The sequence below is a fragment of the Asparagus officinalis genome, chromosome 5, assembly GCF_001876935.1.
Source record: "Asparagus officinalis chromosome 5, Aspof.V1, whole genome shotgun sequence".
Taxonomy (NCBI): Eukaryota; Viridiplantae; Streptophyta; class Magnoliopsida; order Asparagales; family Asparagaceae; genus Asparagus; species Asparagus officinalis.
In genome coordinates this window covers 130,682,939-130,702,160 of record NC_033798.1, presented here as the reverse complement: position 1 = coordinate 130,702,160, position 19,222 = coordinate 130,682,939, and the positions used below count along the sequence as shown (strand labels likewise).

The window sequence follows — 19,222 nt, the reverse complement described above, 5'->3', positions numbered from 1 at the left end:
ACAGCAACATTCTTTGAGGATGTTGAGTTTGGGGGGAGAAATAAGGTTAGAGACATTAGTTTTGAGGAGGAATTGGCTTCAGATCCAATCCATACAGTTACTTTTGACAATATTCAGGTTCCTATACCTGTTGTTGCTCAAGAAGTAAATCCGGAACCTCAAGATGATAATGTTGAACAACTCCCTGTTCCAGAAGAACAAACTCAACAACCTCAAGAACCAGTGCCATTAAGGAGATCCACGAGAGAAAGGAGAAATGCTATTCCGGATGATTATATTGTATTTCTCCAAGAACATGAGGAAAGTAGTGGAATGTTAGAAGATGATCCAATCAACTTCTCTCAGGCCATGAAAAGTTCTAACTCTCAACAGTGGATTGATGCCATGAATGAAGAGTACAAGTCTATGCAAGACAATAAGGTTTGGGAACTTGTCCCATTACCAGAAGGTGCAAAACCAATTGGTTGTAAATGGATTTTTAAAACCAAGCGGGATGCAAACGGTAATGTGGAGAGGTATAAGGCACGTCTTGTGGCTAAAGGCTATACTCAAAAGGAAGGCATTGATTATACAGAGACTTTCTCTCCGGTTTCATCGAAAGACTCTTTCAGAATAATCATGGCACTTGTTGCTCATTATGATCTTGAGTTACATCAGATGGATGTTAAGACTGCATTTCTCAATGGAGACATTGATGAGATGATCTATATGGTGCAACCAGAAAACTTTGTGTCGGGAGACCCAAAGAATATGGTCTGCAAATTAAGGAAATCCATCTATGGACTCAAGCAAGCTCCTCGTCAATGGTATCATAAGTTTCAACAAATAGTTATCTCGTTCGGTTTTGAGATGAACATTGTTGATGACTGTGTATATCACAAGTTCAGTGGGAGTAAGTATATTTTTCTGGTTCTGTATGTGGATGACATCTTGCTTGCCACTAATGATATAGGCATGTTGCACGAAACCAAGAGATTTCTATCAAAGAATTTTGAGATGAAAGATCTTGGGGACGCCTCTTTTATATTAGGGATCCAGATACATCGAGATCGCTCTCGGGGTATTCTTGGATTATCACAAAAGAGCTATATCGATAAGGTACTTAAAAGGTTTGGCATGCAAGATTGCAGACCAGGTGACACCCCTGTTGCTAAAGGAGACAAGTTTAGTCTCAATCAGTGCCCTAAAGGTAACCTTGAAATTCAGGAAATGCAGAAGATTCCTTATGCTTCGGCTGTAGGAAGTCTAATGTATGCTCAGGTATGTACGCGTCCGGATATTGCGTACATTGTTGGGATGTTAGGCAGATACTTAAGCAACCCTGGTATGGATCATTGGATAGCAGTCAAAAGGGTTATGAGGTATCTTCAGAAAACAAAAGATTACATGCTCACATACAGAAAATCAGAGAAATTAGAGGTCATTGGGTATTCGGACTCTGATTTTGCTGGATGCCAAGATAGCAGGAAGTCTACATCAGGCTACATTTATATGTTAGCAGGAGGAGCTATATCATGGAAAAGTGTCAAACAAACACTAGTAGCTTCCTCCACTATGGCAGCAGAATTTGTAGCTTGCTATGAGGCATCCAATCAGGGAATATGGCTGCGAAATTTTGTCACGGGACTGCGCATTTTGGAAAATGTTGAAAGACCACTAAGGTTATATTGTGACAATAAATCTGCAGTAATGTATTCCAATAACAACAGGAGCTCAACTAAGTCAAAACATATTGACATTAAGTTCCTGGTTGTGAAAGAAAGGGTACAGAGTGGACAGATATCCATAGAGCACATTGGGACAAACTCCATGATAGCTGATCCTCTTACTAAGGGATTGCCACCTAAGGTCTTTCATGAGCATACTGCTCATATGGGTGTGGTATTATTTGAGGATGTTATGTTTTAGTGGGAGTTTGTAATTGTGGTGCTTTATGTTTGGTTGTATTGTCTGATCAGAATAAAGTTTTCAGTTAAGTCACTCTGTTACATTATGTTTGGTTTTGACCTCACTAAGGAGGACCAGTTAAAAATAGACATGTACTGATCACATTGCATGTAATTTTTATGCTGCACATCCATGATTGATCTATGTCATTTGATTGTATTGGTATATGTGACCATTGATGGGTCGAGTCACGATAAATGTGACGAAGGACGCTTTGATCCTATATTGATATAGTCAATGGACGAGATTGTTCGGAAATACCTTTTCAGTGATAGCAATTTTTGAGCTCATAAGGTTATACACAATTTAAGGAATCATATGGTACCCAAGTGGAAGATTGTTGGATTTAATCTAATAAATCTATTTGTGGGCACATATGATTAATCAATGTGTATTGCTATCTTTCAGGATAACCCACTAAAGTGATCAATTAAGTTGGGTTAATGGGTATTTAAATATAATCATGGGGTTATATGTGCAGATACCAGGTTGTAATTGTGATTTATTGAGGGGCTAAATTACAAAAGTACAACATCTATAAATAAGGGGTTATGGTCCCTAATCTAGGGTAACTACATTCTCTAATTCTCTTCACCCCCATCTAAGAGAGAAATTCGGCTAAGGAGAAAACCCTAAGGTTAGAAGATCCAAAACCCAAAATCAAGATCAATCTATGGATTCAGGTATAAGCTTCCGCTCTTTTATTTTTTTTTTGTTAATCTCTTTGAATTAATCATGGCTATATGGTTTTAGATCTCAAGTTTTATGATGTAGATCTTACATTAAGAAACTACAAAAAGTATTTGAAGTACGTTTTTGGTCGTTCATAAGCTTAGGTTTATTCCATCTTTTGATGCTGAACTTAAGTACTACAGTTAGGCATGTCCATTTCGGACCAAAGTCCGACCCCGGCCCGGTGTCCAGGCTCCGGGCTCGGGCCGTTTTGCCGGTGCCCGCACTGGACCCGGCCCGGCTAGCAAAAGGGTCGGGCCAGGGTGGTCCAAGTCCGGGCCTAACTTGGATCCGGGTCGACTCAACCCGAGGGGCCAAACGCTCACGAATGGCCAGGCTAACCGGTTCGACCCGACCCCAGCCCAGTCACAACGGTCACAAACGTAACCGTTGGCCGGGTAGCCCGGGCTGGACCCCGGACCCGACCCGGTCCGAATGGCCATAACGGTCATTTTTGCGCTTTTGACCAAAATACCCCCAAAAACTATCAAAAAAGGGCCAAATTTTGATGGTATTTTGGTCATTTGGCTAGGGGTTGCCTCTATAAATAGAGAGAGTTTTTATTTATTTTTCTCATCCAAAATTCATCTACTTCTCTCTAATACTTTTTAATTCTCGTTTTTGCTCTCTAATTCTTCAATCCAATTGCTTCATCCTCTGATTATGAAGGGCAAATCCTAACTCCCGATGTTGAAACGAGTGCTAATACTCTTACTAAAGGAGCTACAGTTACTCCTCCTACCGATATTGATCGCGAATCCGGTGGCGATGATTCTGCACCTAGAACTTCTAAAAGGCCAAGATCCGATGTGTGGAACTTCTTCGAGAAGATAGAAGTCACCAGGGATCAACACGGTAGGCTTCTCACCCTAGTAAGTTAAGTGTGTGTTGTGCGGCTATATTTTCCAAGCACATCATAAAAGCGGCACCAACCACTTCAAACGTCATTTAGAAAAGCATAACAGAGGTCAGACAACGCCTCAAGGTGATATCCAATAATCTTTACTCTCTCAATCATCATCCTCCGGTAGTCTCGGTAGTTGGAACTATGACGCAATTAAAGCCGGGAAATACGTCATTAGGTTTATTGTTCTTAAAAAACTTCCTTTTAAATTAGTAGAAGATGATGAATTTGAAGATATAATTACAGATGGTTTTTATCCCACATTTAAAAAAATTCTCGTCAATTTTGTCAATGTTCCCCTTAACTCATTGTCATTCCCAACAACACCCCCTAAATTTAGAGAAAAGTTTAAACTTTATAGTAAAGTGTTAATGTGGTGTCAGATTTTTGAGTGATTTCGGTCCATTTTGGGAGGAAATTCATTTCTGTAAATTTTGATATTTTTTTGTATTTTACAAAAAATATTTCTGTAATTTTTTTTGAACCAAACACAGTTTACGAAAATCTACAAAAATTTTTAATTACAGAATTGTCATTGTCAAACATTTTAAGAAAATTTTTCTATAAAATTGTGCAACCAAACACCCTCTTATGCTATAAGAAATGACGATGATAGATAGCTACGGATAGATAGGTAGGTGTGGATTTATATGGGATATCTAAGGCCTAATAATAAAATAACTTAATAATATGTAAAGCTGAGGCAGTGTAATGACGTGGAAGGTTATTTATTTAAAATTAAATATATCTTTATTTCTTCACTTTATTAAACTTTTCATGAGTGATGAAATAGACCCCACTCTGCTTCCCAGCTTTTTGTTATTTTGTAAAGAGGAGAAGAACACTTACTCAGGCCAAAAGCAACACAGCCCAGCCCAAACCCGAAGACAAAGGAAACACCGAACAAAAATTCAAACCCGACCCACAATTACCAACCCAAACCCGCAAAACTAACTCGAAAACCCTAAACCTTGTTTCTTCTTCTTCTTCTTCTTCTTCTTTCTTCAAGCCGAGCGCAGCGGTGATCATTCGAATTCATTTCTCTCTTAAATCAAATCAAATTGAGGGAACCTTTGCTCCCCATAATCTCCTCTTCGTCGCCGTTGTCGTCGTCGTCGTCGTCTTCGCTGTGTAGGGATGCCTCGGCCGGAGTTACAAGCGCCGCCGGAGATCTTCTACAACGAATCCGAGGCTCGCAAGTACACCACCTCTTCTCGTATTGTTGAGATTCAAGTAGAAACCCTCCCCTTTCCTTTCTAAACAGATCAATCTTTTCTTTATATTTACTCTCTCAAAAGCTCCTCCTTTTTTTAGGCTAGGATTTCTGAGAGAGCCCTGGAGCTTCTCAACTTGCCCAACGACGGAGTCCCTCGCCTCCTTCTCGACATAGGCGAGTTTTTCTTATTGTTGTTGTTGTTGTTAGATTTTGTTACTGCTTCTGTGAGCACCTATTAACGCTTATCAAGGGGATTTATACCATAATTTTAGATCGAGATTTCAAGCCTTCGGATAAATATGAGACAGAGATGATGCAGTAGATACTTGGGGCGAGCAATCTTTAGTTATATTTTCGTGATCTTTTAGCGGGTCAGGATGCTTCGAACATTTTCTTCTCGCTTATTTGTTTGTTTATTTATCAGGCTGCGGATCAGGACTCAGTGGGGAGACCTTGTCTGAGAATGGGCATCATTGGATTGGCTATGATATTTCACAATCGATGCTAAGTGAGTAATTTGTTGATTGCTGTGACATCCGGTGTGTGATTGTTTTTATTATTATAATTTTTTTGTTTACGTATTGTTTTATAAACATTAGATGTTGCGGTGGAGCGCGAGGTGGAAGGTGATCTTTTGCTTGCTGATATGGGTCAGGTAGTTTCCTAATGTTTTTTTTAAACTATTAGGCTAAATATTTTTAAAGAAGATCAAAGGAAGGTGACTTTATCCAAATATAACAATCTCATTGGTTATTATTTGGATAAGTTGCCTAATATTTTTAGTTGGTTCGCAATGTAGTTCCAGGGAGGGGTTAAGATTTTGATTTGACAGAGAAATCAGATGTTTAATTGAGTCACGTAGGACCTAATAAACATAGTCATCCTTTATGACCTGAGTAACTGGAGACACCTTGCTGAGCCAAAGAGCAGGCTGAACATGCCATTGTATTGATTGGCTGCTCTGAGTGACATGGATCTAAAGATTATATTTTGCAAATCAATTGACGAAATTTTTTTGATGCCAAGCTCCAATGGTCATCTTTCATAGTTGATTATTCTTAATTTTATGTTTGAAATTTATTGAATTGTTTACTTGCGTGTTATTATCATTATTCCCTGGTTAACTACTCCTTTTCTACTGATTTGTAACTAATCATATCACAGGGTTTAGGGTTGCGACCTGGGGTTATTGATGGTGCCATAAGTATCTCTGCAGTTCAGGTTTGTCAGAGTACACCATCTTCCTCATCTGTTAAGAGTTTGCTCCTCTATCTTTGTTAACTTCTTTCGTTGACCCTAACATTTCTCTTCCCCTCTCCCTCTCTATCCTTCATCCAAACAGGCTAACTTTACTCTTTGAAGATTTTCAGATATATTTCAAATTTCTTTATTTTGCGAAAATGTTGTTAATCTCCTTTTACTTGCCGTCACTTATTCGTTGTCATATCATAAAATAGTTTCAACAAACAAATATTGTCCAGTTGGTAGTTGCTTTCCTTTGTTGGGCATAAATGTTCAAGTATGAGATTCATGGTCTGTAATGGCATGTTAGCAATTACGTATTGCAGTTGCTTGATAGTTCCTAGCTTTGGATTTAATTAGCACTTACATAGTATTGAGGATACCAGACCTTATTAAACATATGATTATGCCTAAAAAGTTAGCTGTAAAGATCCTGATTTCTTCCTTGTGAATTTTCTATTGCCATTGTAGTTAGCACTAATTGGTTAATTGTTTCTTCCATCATATATTCATAACAAATGAAGTAGGATCTGGTTAAGTGGTCTTATTATATTTATGACAACAACAACAACAACGGCCAGTGATCTATACTTTCTTCATAGCGCTAACACTGCCATTTATTTTGTCCTTTCCAGTGGTTGTGTTATGCTCAAACATCTTCTCATGAGCCAAGGTTGAGATTGAAGTATGTAATTCCTATAGAACCTTTCCTTTGTTAATTATCAAATCGTAATGTTTCCGCAGCAGTGCTTAATTTGGAATTCTTGATATGCAGAGCTTTTTTTGGTTCACTATATAGATGCCTAGCTCGGGGGGCAAGAGCAGTGTTGCAGCTGTATGCTGAAAATATGGACCAGAGTGAAATGATCATGACCTATGCTATGCGTGCTGGATTTGCAGGTGGTGTGGTTGTTGACTATCCCCACAGGTAACTGATGCATTTACTCATGTTATGCACATACAATCAACTGCTATCTGAAGATTTTTCTTTTTATTACTTTTCTCTGTTGTTTACCACTGTTACACTGCATGATAGGTAGTGCCGTGCTGGAGAAAGGCTTTCTATTTTGGTGTTTCAGTTCTTGGAACAGAATTTTTCAGCATTGACTTCTCGAATTGTTTATTGTAGTTGTTTGTGGAGCTTAATCCAAGTAAAAAGGATTTTTTTTTTAAGAATGTACTAGTACTCTGGTGCACGCAATGGGTGCATGACATAGTACTTGTGCAAAAAAATGTAGCTAACATCCTAACAATTAATTATAATATAAAATAAAATGTAATGGATAGTCATTATTTAAAAACAAGAATTTGTGCCGAACATAAAATATTGTGTTCCAATTGTTAAAACATAATGAAATATTCAAAACATCTTGCCACCTTGACCTATTTGAACATTCACAAATAGTTATCAAATGCGTAAGTAACTAAGTATTTAGCCTAATCGCATTCAAACAATAACTGAGTGTCCGACTCGAATTCAGATAAAGGCGAAAGTGATCGAGCCCGAATTCAAATACTGTCGATTCTGTCCTTTCCACACCTAAGGGCAATGGCTGATATATTCATAAGGATGATAATATCTGATAATCGTATCATATGATTATAATGGAGAAAAATTTAACACATAAATCATACTTTTTGAATAAATATGTGAGAATTGGGGCTTATGTTGATGGTGAGAACTTGGACAGTCATTTTATGAAACTTTTTGAATAAATATGTGAGAATTGGGGCTTATGTTGATGGTGAGAACTTGGACAGTCATTTTATGAAGTTCATGTGCTTCAACCAATCTTTATGGGGCTTATGTTGATGGTGAGAACTTGGACAGTCATTTTATGAAGTTCATGTGCTTCAACCAATCTTTCTGACGCAATTCATGGTAACTTCAATGTCAATTTGTTGTTTTCCTTCTCCCTGCAACAGTTCTCGTTGTTTCCTTCTCCCTGTTGTTCTCGCTTGGAATTGAACGAAGATGATGCATCGAAAGCAACCCCTTGTTGGTTTTGACGGTTTTGGGATCTTGGTTAAGCATGGGGGAGTTAGGTTTTTGTTGAACGTGATTAACTTGGAAGTAGTTATTTCTTTTTACATTTTCCAATTATGCTTCTTCTATATTTTCTAAAGAATTGAAATTTTTGAGGACATTTGTAAGAATTTTTCGAAATTTGTGATATGCATAGGGGTAGAACCCCAAAAGTTGGCTTTTCTTAAATAATAGTAATAAATGTGTTTATGGGTAGGTCTTACTAAAAGAAGAAATCTTGTCCAAGCCATTGTATTAGCTGTTCATACATATGTGTTTATGGGTAGGTCTTACTAAAAGAAGAAATCTTGTCCAAGCCATTGTATTAGCTGTTCATACAACCCATACCGGCATGACTTCGTAATAATTTATTTCTGTTATGTATTCTTGCCTTTGGATTACAGAGAGGTTTTGTTCTAACCGTGGAAATTCATTCTATGCTTTATAAGAGGCATAGCCTCGTAAAACACATACTGATAGCCGACAAAAAGGTACAGTTTGATACTAGGAACAAATGTCTTAGTAAGTATTAGGTGTCTAGTGGTGCACGATGAGCCAAACAGCTGCTTAAGAAGCTGCCTAAACCCAGCTTAACCAAGGCACCTTGAGGTTTTAGGCTTTTAGCCACGTGAAGGTTGTGTTTCGATTATGGAAGTCCGGATGTATATTCTGTGCTAATTGAAACTTAGTATACTAAACGAGCAGTGCATTTCGATTATGGAAGTCCGGATGTATATTCTGTGCTAATTGAAACTTAGTATACTAAACGAGCAGTGCAAGTAATCTTTGGAAGTCGGTGCTGGCATCATCTCATTTTTTGATGGGGGCTAGGGCATTATACATATCTAATCTGTTGGATAAGAACAATTTATCGGTGTTGGCTGTATGAGCTAAATAGCTGTTATAGAAGACCGATGCCTCAAGTCCTGATTCCAAACTTACAGTTTTTTTTTTCTCAACTTAATGTACAAAATGTTTGATTGAATCAGGGGAAGGATTCATAAATAATGGCAAATGAGGTCATATGGAGTATGGATAGATCCACAACAACAGATGTAAACATCATCACATCTGCTAAAATAACAAGACATTTAGTAAATATGACACGGAAAGGAGCAATAATAGGTTGCAACTTCCATTATCGAAGAGTGGGAGAGTGCTCAAAATTAAAGAGAGGCTATGATTTAATGGATGCCTCATCTGTGTACCCAGCTGTATTACACCTAATGAATTACATGTGTCCACATGTGCCACACTTCTTTTGTTTAGATTGATAGCAGTGAAACAGGAAATAAGAATATGGAGAGAAGAATGAGAGCACGGAAAGAACAAAATCACACACACAAAAATAAAGGCAAGAAGAGGGGTATTGGTAGTTTTTCTACTTGATCTGTAGGTAGGGAGATAATATTAGTCATAGCTGAAGCCTTTGCTTTTATATATCTTGATATGTGATAAGTGCAATTCGCAAATAGCGCGTGAAATTACAAAGTTAATTGTTAATTTGTTTTAGTTGCTCCCATTGCTTCTGCTGCAAATATGCACATACACACACAGAAAAGACAGATGTGATTGTACTTACGTTTGATAAAGTCCAATATGACACAATACTCTGCATGTTGCCAAGCAACATCTGTGTTCTTGTACTTACGTTTGATAAAGTCCAATATGACACAATACTCTGCATGTTGCCAAGCAACATCTGTGTTCTTACTCAAATCATGGAAGAAAGGCTAAAGTGACACAATACTCTGCATGTTGCCAAGCAACATCTGTGTTCTTACTCAAATCATGGAAGAAAGGCTAAAGAAGAACAGCGAAGAAAGAACTGTATTATATTTGCAAGAAAGAGTAGTTATGGCATTTCCTATATAAAGGGTTCACAATTCATGATAACTGTAATGTATATTTGCAAGAAAGAGTAGTTATGGCATTTCCTATATAAAGGGTTCACAATTCATGATAACTGTAATGGATTGACAGATGAAATGGAATGAACTGAATTTCCTATATAAAGGGTTCACAATTCATGATAACTGTAATGGATTGACAGATGAAATGGAATGAACTGGAGGATCTATGTATCCCCGAGAATTGAAATGTGTCAGTGAATCCTTTGATCTAAACTAAAATCCGACATGAAGCCCATATATCTGTCTTAGAGCGCCTTATTTCTGGACAGAAGGATGGGTGCAGAATCATATGGTTCTAATGGTACAATGAAAAGACTCAAAGAAAGACAGAGCTTCTGTAAAAAGTGATTTAAAATGAGTTTTACGGTGATAATAAGAGGAACACCGAGGTGGTTATATATGCAGTAAGTAGACAGAATGGCAAGATAGTCTGGACTGATCTACACCTCAGAGCCTGGGAATTTTGACAAAATATTCATCAGAAAATTTGGTCATAACTTTAGCTGTCAATCTGGTTAGCGTATCCTGTGTCTATGGGGTTCACCTAAACATGCAAGTTCTTTGTAGCTAAATTATCATCTTCTCTCTTCATCTTAGTCAAGGACTATTTGAAAGGTTTTCTTTGTTGCATGAACCTAAACTGCAGCTGCCACCTCTCGTGGCAACCTTTCTTCTTGTCCATGGGCTCCTTCACTGAAAATTTGGAAGCATTATAGAGGGATGACATCATGTATAACCAGTGAAAACTCATGTCAAATGTCTGAAAGCCTTCAGTGAACTAGGGGTGGCAAACGGGTCGACCCGACCCGACCCGACCCATATAAAATTTGACCCGACCCGTATAAGCCATATAAGTGTGACCCGACCCGACCCGTTTAATAAATGGGTCAATGTGATCCGACCCGATTATTAAACGGGTTACCCGACCCGACCCATATAACCCGAATAACCCAGTTATCTAATACAAGACATATACTAACACATATAACTAATAAAAAATTTTATACAAGCACAAAAAAACACTTCTTGCAAGCTCTTTAGACAAAAACTATCACTACTCACAACATGGAGTTATTTCAAAGACATATTCAGTATTTAAATGTACTTCAACAAATTGCAAATATCGACAAACAAAACTACATCATTTGTTCAAGGCCCTGGACGGTCCCAAATCATGTCGCAAGGAAAAATGTCTTCACAAGGACCTGGAAATATTGGTCGAGGGGGTTTCCTACCGCAATAAGCAATGAAGAGCAGTAAAGGAAAACATATGTAGACATTATACAATTATATAGCATGTAGTTATCCTTCTTTTCCGCATTTATTTTAGTTCCCTCTCTTCTTTAACTCTTTACAGTATATTCATGTACTCTTTGTAGTCTGGTGCCAGGAACCCATAAGTCTTCATGAGGCAATCAAATGTGGCCTGCACACAGAAAAAAGCAACAGGATTTTAATAGATTGGTATTAGTCTCAATATTAATACCATAATATCACTTGTGAAAGAACAATTACCATAATTTGAATAGACTCCTGCACAATCATTAGTCACAGCTTATTTCACAACAGTCCAATTCATCACAAAATCCGAACATGCTATCCTTAATTCAACAGTTTCAATACTTTAAACCAGTAAGTTTGGTGTATTGATTCCAGCAGTCATACCAAAGTTCAACTTACATGTATCAGGAAATACCAAAGGATACTGCAAATAAAAACACAGAAACAAACACGAACAGGGAAAATGCCAATGATAGAGCCGTAGATAATAAACTTAGCCATGGTAACCTAATAACATATCTTGTTCAATATTAGCTGTACAACTCTCAGCACAATCAGGTTCTAGTGAAGTAGCATAAAGGAGATATAGTGATATTCATATGCAATCAAATCAAATAACCAAGCATATGACAGGATTAAAAATGTAGATTTTCAAAATCACATATAATGACAAAGCAATTTCACACAAAACCTCTAAGGTGAGGTTTTTTAAGGTAATTTCAAATTAGAGTAAAACCATGACCGTTCACAAAATTAATGTAAACGAAATAAAGAGATAAAAGCATCTCTAGAGATATATAAAATAAAGAGCAAAACCTCTCTTGATGCCCAAGTTAAAACGACATGCATTACAAGTTAAAACAGCTAGTAGGTTCTTACCTTCAGCTACCGCATCATAGTATGAGAGATTCATACTTGTGTTGGCATAGATTCTGCAAAACATTTCAACTACTGCTGACCTGCAGTTTGTATTTGACCAAGTAGGCATATTCACAGAGAAATTAGAAGAAACAAGCTATGAGAGGATACATTATGGAAAGTGAAAAATCTTGTTTCGAGTAGAAGTTTCTGAATCCTATGAGATACAATAACACATGTTTAATTAAATTTTCTAAATATGCCCAAATGATTAACATTTACAGTACTGCAACATGTGATTAACTTTTCTGAATCCCATCAGCTGAATATGATCATCCAATCAATGGTATGCATTTGATTACTTATTAGAGAGAATATATCATAGAAAAGTGCGACATCGAGTAATTGTTGTATCCTAACATGAAGTTCAAAAATAAATCTAAATCCGCTAAATACGAAAATCACTGGGAATGTGATATTACACGATTAATGCAGAGAAAAAAAAGGAAATTCAAAATAGAACTAATCCACCATATGCCAGAAACAATAAAAATATAAATAAATAAATGAATACCTAAGGCTTCAAAGGTCATCATCTTAAATTTGATTGGGAAAAAAAAGGACTAAATAAACGCATCGACAATATCACCTGAAGTTAGATCAAATCAGTAAAAAAAAACCGAAAAAACAAAAATAAAAAATTACCTGAAGTTGATCTGAGAGACAGTGGCGCTCGAGAGGAGAGAGAGGAACTATGGTTCGAGGATCGCTGCCGCTCGCCGATCACTGCCGCTCGCCGATCACTGCCGCTCGCCGTTTGCCGCCGCTCGCTGTCGCTTGCCGCCGCTCGCCGTTAGCCGTTCACCGCTCGAGCTTCGTGATGGGATCTAGGCCGCTCGTCGCTTGAGCTTCTTGAGGATCTAGGGTTTTTCTTTCTTCTGCAGCTTTTCTTTTTTTTCTTTCTCTAGAGCGGCGAGCTTACGAGGGTCGAGGGATTTTTGTTACACGGGTCGGGATTTTTGTTATACGGGTCAATAGGTCAACCCGAATTGACCCATTTAATAAATGGGTAAATTTGGGTTGACCCGTTTATGACCCGACCCATATAATTTAACCCGTACCCATTATAAATGGGTCGGGTCGGGTCGGGTTAATGGGTCGGGTCATAAATTGCCACCCCTACAGTGAACCTATGTCATATGTCTGAAAGCCTTCTGATCCACAGTTGACTTATTTTGTTGAAGAAGTACTAGCTTGGAAGGGGATGCCCTTTTTTCCCTTATTAAGCTCATATTACCTGGTTCATGTATAGCATCTTACATGGATACACAACAGTAGCTAACAATTGCTTTCATTGGGATACCTGGTCTTGAAATTTTTTTATTTTATTTTAGTTTATTTTATTTGTTAAAATAGACAGTGATAACGATTGCTATACATTAGGTACTCGTGTGATTTAATGTTGTTTGCATATTTATGCAAGCTAATGTTTCTCAAACCACGTTCATGTATCAGTACGCGGGCCAGGAAGGCTTATCTTGTTCTCACTTGTGGTCCACCTTCAAAACAAACAACGCTCCCCAAGGGCAAAGGTGAAGATGGAGAGATGTGCAGCGATGACAGTGATGAAAGTGCTGATGACGAAAATCAAACAGTAAGCTGCATGAAACTTTTTCGAGAACACATTCTTTATACTGTGCAGGTCGTATGATGCATTATTGATTAAAACTGCTTCAAGTGCATTTTGGTTGATGTAATGCAAATATTCTGTTACTTGGTACATTTGCCCAGAACTCTCGATGACAACATAAACCAATGTCATAGTAGCAATGTGCTCAAATAAAGTGCTAGCTGGGGATAGCATGCATAATAAGTGCTCAGAACTTCGGTAAATTATCTAAGTTGAGAATACATGTTAAATTTTGAGAAGTTGATCTGGAAAACTCCTTGCTACCTATCCACATACAAAAGCGATTTGCGATTTAGCTTGCTGCATGAGATCATATGTTGCCTATATAACTTAGAAAGCCCAGGCTGTTAACCATGGTCTATGCCCGCACACATTAGACAACAATTTGGGGAGATGTTATTGAAATGTAGACTTAGATATTATGCAAAGTTTATTTCTGAACTTGATGGATAGATGAGATAACTCCAAAGCATCTTCATTCTTTATATATTTATTGACTATTTTAAATATTGGGTATATGTCATGATTAATGTGGTATAAGTTCTCAAATTTTATCTGCCACTTGCTCGCTTGCATAGTAGTAGGGGGCCTGGCCTCTGATTCTCCACATAACACCTTGTATATATCCTTATGATTTATACAAGGATAAGTACTTTTCCACTGCGGTTCCACTGCGGTTCAAAGGTAGGTTTTTACGTAAAGCTACCTTTTCCACTCGTGCTGCTTAGTTGACTAAGCTATCTCGCAACTCATTTACTGGACATAACAGCTACAGGATCTTCTTTATACTGTGCTTGCAGTACTCATGCATGGTCATTTTAGTTTTAGAGATTTTAACCCCCACTCACGTCTTCTCTTGCTTGCTTTTTTGTGTTAACAAATAGATTCAATCATACAGGGTTTCGTCAAAAACACAAATTGACTGTGTTGGGGGGTTTATACTTGGATGCAGGTTGGTATTTATGAACGAAACAGGCCGAAGAAGAGGTTGAAAGTGACGAAGAAAGGGGGTAGAGGGAAGCAATGGGTACTGAAAAAGAAGGAACAAATGAGGAAGAAGGGCCACACTGTACCTCCTGACACCAAGTACACTAACCGTAAAAGAAAGGCTCGCTTCTGACTGCTGCCGAGCAACGTATTCCTTCCTCAATTCAAGATGATCATTAAGGATGATGAATGCTCCTCTTCTGCGGAATCAACCGCCTTCCGATGGTTTACTTCCAATTTGAATTTTGGTGTGCAGGGTGTAATACAACCAAGAGGTTACTATGAGCGCCTCGTATCAATATGTTTTTTGTTGCGGAGTGGAATTTTTTTCTCCCCCTTTCTTTCGTGAAGTGATTATCTATATTTACATGAGATTGACAAATTTCAAGCCCGTTCATTTGAGCTCTTCTTTTGATTTTGTTCTCTACTTTATTCAGCAGCATTTCCCATCGTACGCGTCTCTCTCTCTCTCTCTCTCTCTCTCTCTCTCTCTCTCACAGAGGTTTTCCTTTTGCTATTCAGCAGCATTTCCCATCGTACGCGTCTCTCTCTCTCTCTCTCTCTCTCTCTCTCTCTCTCTCTCACAGAGGTTTTCCTTTTGCTGCGAAGGACTGACAAGGCCTTCCTCACCATATTTGGGGCAAGGGCAGCAAGCTCCCACCGCCTGCTCTCAAGGCGTATTTGACGGTGGGAGCTCACAACCTACCTCTCAACGCCCACAGCAAGCTCCCAGCGGGTCTCGGAAGTCTTGCATGGTTGATTTTTTTTATGATGGGACCTACATCCGCTCTCAAGCGTTCCACAACTTTGTAGAGCGCTTGGGAGCTCCGAACGTGTATTTTAATTTTTTTTCCCCCAAAAAACCTCCTATGAATGATGCCAATTTAACTGCCAAAAAATTCAATTTGAAATAGCCATTGGTGAAGGTTCACAGCCGTTGAATAGAGCCTGTTGGCAAAAAATTCAATAAAAATGAACAGTTAAAAAAATCCTATAAATTCTCAATTCGCTACACAAAATAATTCCACAAAACTCTCTCATTAAAAAAACTCTATAATTTCCTATTAAATTACAAATCTCATGGATCCCTCCTAAAAATTCTACTCGCAACTCCTCATTGGTGAAGGTTCAGCCTTCTATCCCAAGAAACACCAACCACAAAGAAGAAGAAGGCTTACACGCGGTCCAAAAATTGGACCGTCCACGAGGATAAGCTTCTCGTGTCTGCTTGGCTGAACACGAGCCAAGACGCCATACAAGGTACGGGGCAACACAAAGATAAGTTTTGGCAAAGAGCTAACGACTACTTTATCCAATACTCCACCGATCCAACGAGACGCACACCAAACCAAATGATGCATCGTTGGTCAACAATACAACTGTCGGTCAACAAATTCTGCGGGTGTGTTTCTCAGATTGAAGGAAGATAAAAATCTGGTACGGGAATTATTGACCAGGTAAATATTTAACTTCTATGCTTTTATGTAAATGCCATAGCATCATATTTTTAATTATTAAAAATTTAACGATTGTGTAGACTGCAGAAGTAAAAGAATTATACCAATCTCTTTATGGTAAGTCATTCGTGTTTGAACACTGTTAGGTTGAGTTGCATCATCATCAAAAGTGGATCCAACAGATTGAAACTTACAATAAGATTTGATCTTAGCCGAGAAGAACAACAAACTCTGATTCCTCACCAAACAATTCCTACTTAGCAACCCTCATCGATTTGAACACTGACTCGGATGATGTTATAGCAAGGCCTGAAGGGACGAAAGCGACAAAACTCAAGAGGAAACAAAATATGGAAAGCTTCTAGTCTGCTAAGTCCATCATGGGAGAGGCTTTCGCGTGGATGAAGCAAACCACCAATCAAAAAATGGAAATAAAACAAAAGAAACAAGATGACAATATCATGAAGATGGATCTCTTAACACTCAATTCAGTTCAACGATAATACTTTGAAATGCGTCAGGCAGAGATATTGGAGAAGTGGATGTCTAAGGGTTCTTCCTAATTATCTTGCATTAGTTTATGATTGTACTTGAAGTTGAAAATTTTGGCATTGAATGAAAACAACTACTTTATTAAAAATGAAATTGGCGTAGTATAACAACTCGAACTTCTTTGCTGAAATTACATTAGACATAAAGAAACTTAATCATCGGTGATGGATCCCTTGAGCTGCCACAAATACTCGATCAAATCATTCTTTAGTGATTTGTGTGTTTGAGTGTTCCTGATCCGATAATAATTTTGGATGAACTCAGTTAGAGGCACCGTCCGCACATCAAAAGGTTTAACAACTGGTATCGAATCAGTAAAGTCGAAGTTGTTGTCCAATTGACAATCTCGTTCATCTTCAACGATCATGTTATGCATTATGATGCAAGCTGTCATGATGTCTTTTAGCACACTAGGTTGCTAGAAACGTCCTGGTCCACGAATAATCGCAAAATCGAGCTTGCAACACGCCAAAAGATTGCTCAACATCTTTTCTTGCGCTCTCTTGTTGTTGAGAAAAGTACTTATGCTTGTTTCCTCGAGTAATGTGGACCACTCTAGATAAATCTCATCGGCGAGATAGTATCCCATATTGTACTCATGACCATTGACAGTATAGTTACGTGGTGAAGCTCTTCCCTCCATAAGTTGTGCAAAAATCGGTGAACGATGTAGAACATTAAGGTCATTGTGAGACCCCGACAGTCCAAAGAAGGCATACAATATCCAAAGATCTTTGCTAGCTACGGCCTTGAAAATAATTATTGGTTCATGAAAATACGCAGTATACATACATTGCCAGGCGGTTGGACAGTTCTTCCATGTCTAGTGGATGCACTCGATGCTCCTAAGCATACCAGGAAAACCTCATTGTGAACCTTCCTCGAGTAGGCGTGCAACGTCTTCATTAGTCGATGAACTAAGGTATTCCTCCCCAAAGATGTTGATAATCGATCGAACGAACCCTTCACGCTCTCAAGCGACGTACTTTTACCGATCCGAAAGTAGTCGTCAACGGAGTAAGCGGATGCTCCATATGCGAGCATCCGCATAGCTGCAATAATCTTTTGAAGGCTAGATAGTCCCAACTGTCCAGCACCATTCCTCTTTTGGACGAAGTACTTGTCATGTTCGATGACTGCGTCATGGATTCGAAAGAATAACGACCGCGTCATTCTGAATCTTCGACGAAAATAATGAATAGGATAGATTGGTGCGTCAACAAAATAATATTGGAACAACCGATTGTGGCCTTTCAGTCGGTTTCGATGAAGCACGATACGTCTTTTGTGTTGAACTGAAGTTGAACATTTTTCTTGTTCTTCTTCCTCGACGAAAGTCGCTCCCATAAGAAATAACGTCTTCATCATCTCATCATTGCTAGAGCTAGATGAGCTAGACATTTTGTTCTGAGAGATGATGGGTTGAGGTGAGAAGGTATCGAATTTTATAGGAATCAATCGGTTGACGGTCAAAGTTTACGATACCTCAAAGACCACGGGTTACCTCGAAGACCGCGTGCGTTCACTCGAAGACCGTGGGTTACCTCGAAGACCGTGAGCGCTCCCTCGAAGTCTTTACCCAACGGTTAAAAATGAAATAAAAGAGGTTTAAATATAATTGAAAGTAATGGGCCTAACTTGGAAATCAAAGAGGGTTTTTTTTATACTATTGGAGCTCCTAACTTCGAGCTTGTTAGAGCTCCATAAAATAATGAGGGCCTCCCAAGTCTTATTTTTTTAATTTTTTTTCCAAAATACTTGAGATCTCTTGAGAGCTTGTTGACTAGGACTCCTAACTGGGAGCTTGCTAGACTTGCTCTTAGATTGGTTGATTTTGAGGATAAGCTCTCACGTAACTATGTATTTTTAATTTATTTAATGATTTTGATTGATTAGTATATCAAGAAAACAGTGGATGAAGGTGAATGTATCTTTTTTATTAGGGTATACATTAAAGTAAAATAAAAAACTAAAAAATTAACGGAGGATGCCACTACATCCTCCTCCTCCTCAATTTTTTTAACACGCGTCATATAATCTAATCTGTCCATTTAAATTGCTATAACATCTCAACCTTTAATTAAAACAAAATTATATATGTATAGTAAAAACCAATTTATAATAAATTAGTGTATTTTTCACAATATCTTTAGTAACTAATTCAAATCATAAATAATATCAAATCTCCATAATCTCATTTAGGCGTTTCTTTTCAAAATTGAAATAAAACCATTTTTGGTTTTGTAGTTTCATGTAAACAAATTATTTCCATGAACTCCATTTTTTTCTGATCTCAAAATTTTCCCCCAAACTCTGAATTTTTTTTTCTCCGAAAAACACATGAGGTAATTAATCTAGCCCCATCTAATATTTATTTTAATTTAATTCTTGTATTATTTTTTTTATTTTCATTGTTA

General features: G+C 38.0%; 1 protein-coding gene and 1 long non-coding RNA gene across 2 annotated transcripts; one reads left to right on the top strand and one right to left on the bottom strand.

The window, feature by feature from the left end:
- LOC109841393 (probable 18S rRNA (guanine-N(7))-methyltransferase) lies at window positions 4,549-15,193 on the top strand. Its single transcript, XM_020410344.1, has 9 exons — window positions 4,549-4,816; window positions 4,898-4,973; window positions 5,224-5,307; window positions 5,399-5,454; window positions 5,964-6,020; window positions 6,677-6,726; window positions 6,817-6,969; window positions 13,635-13,773; window positions 14,762-15,193. Exons 1-9 carry the CDS (start codon window positions 4,721-4,723, stop codon window positions 14,927-14,929), a joined length of 879 nt encoding a protein of 292 aa, XP_020265933.1. The 5' UTR covers window positions 4,549-4,720; the 3' UTR covers window positions 14,930-15,193.
- On the bottom strand, window positions 10,966-12,192 carry LOC109841394. Its single transcript, XR_002247267.1, has 2 exons — window positions 11,496-12,192; window positions 10,966-11,406 (listed from the first exon to the last, which is right to left on the bottom strand). It is a non-coding gene; the product is annotated as an uncharacterized LOC109841394 (long non-coding RNA).

Excerpts from the sequence above, each read along its gene's own strand:
- LOC109841393 (XM_020410344.1), top strand. The coding sequence starts at position 4,721 with ATGCCTCGGCCGGAGTTACAAGCGCCGCCGGAGATCTTCTACAACGAA. Across the intron at positions 4,817-4,897 it reads CTCGTATTGTTGAGATTCAA|GCTAGGATTTCTGAGAGAGC; the intron begins GTAGAAACCCTC and ends TCCTTTTTTTAG. Across the intron at positions 4,974-5,223 it reads TCGCCTCCTTCTCGACATAG|GCTGCGGATCAGGACTCAGT; the intron begins GCGAGTTTTTCT and ends TTTATTTATCAG.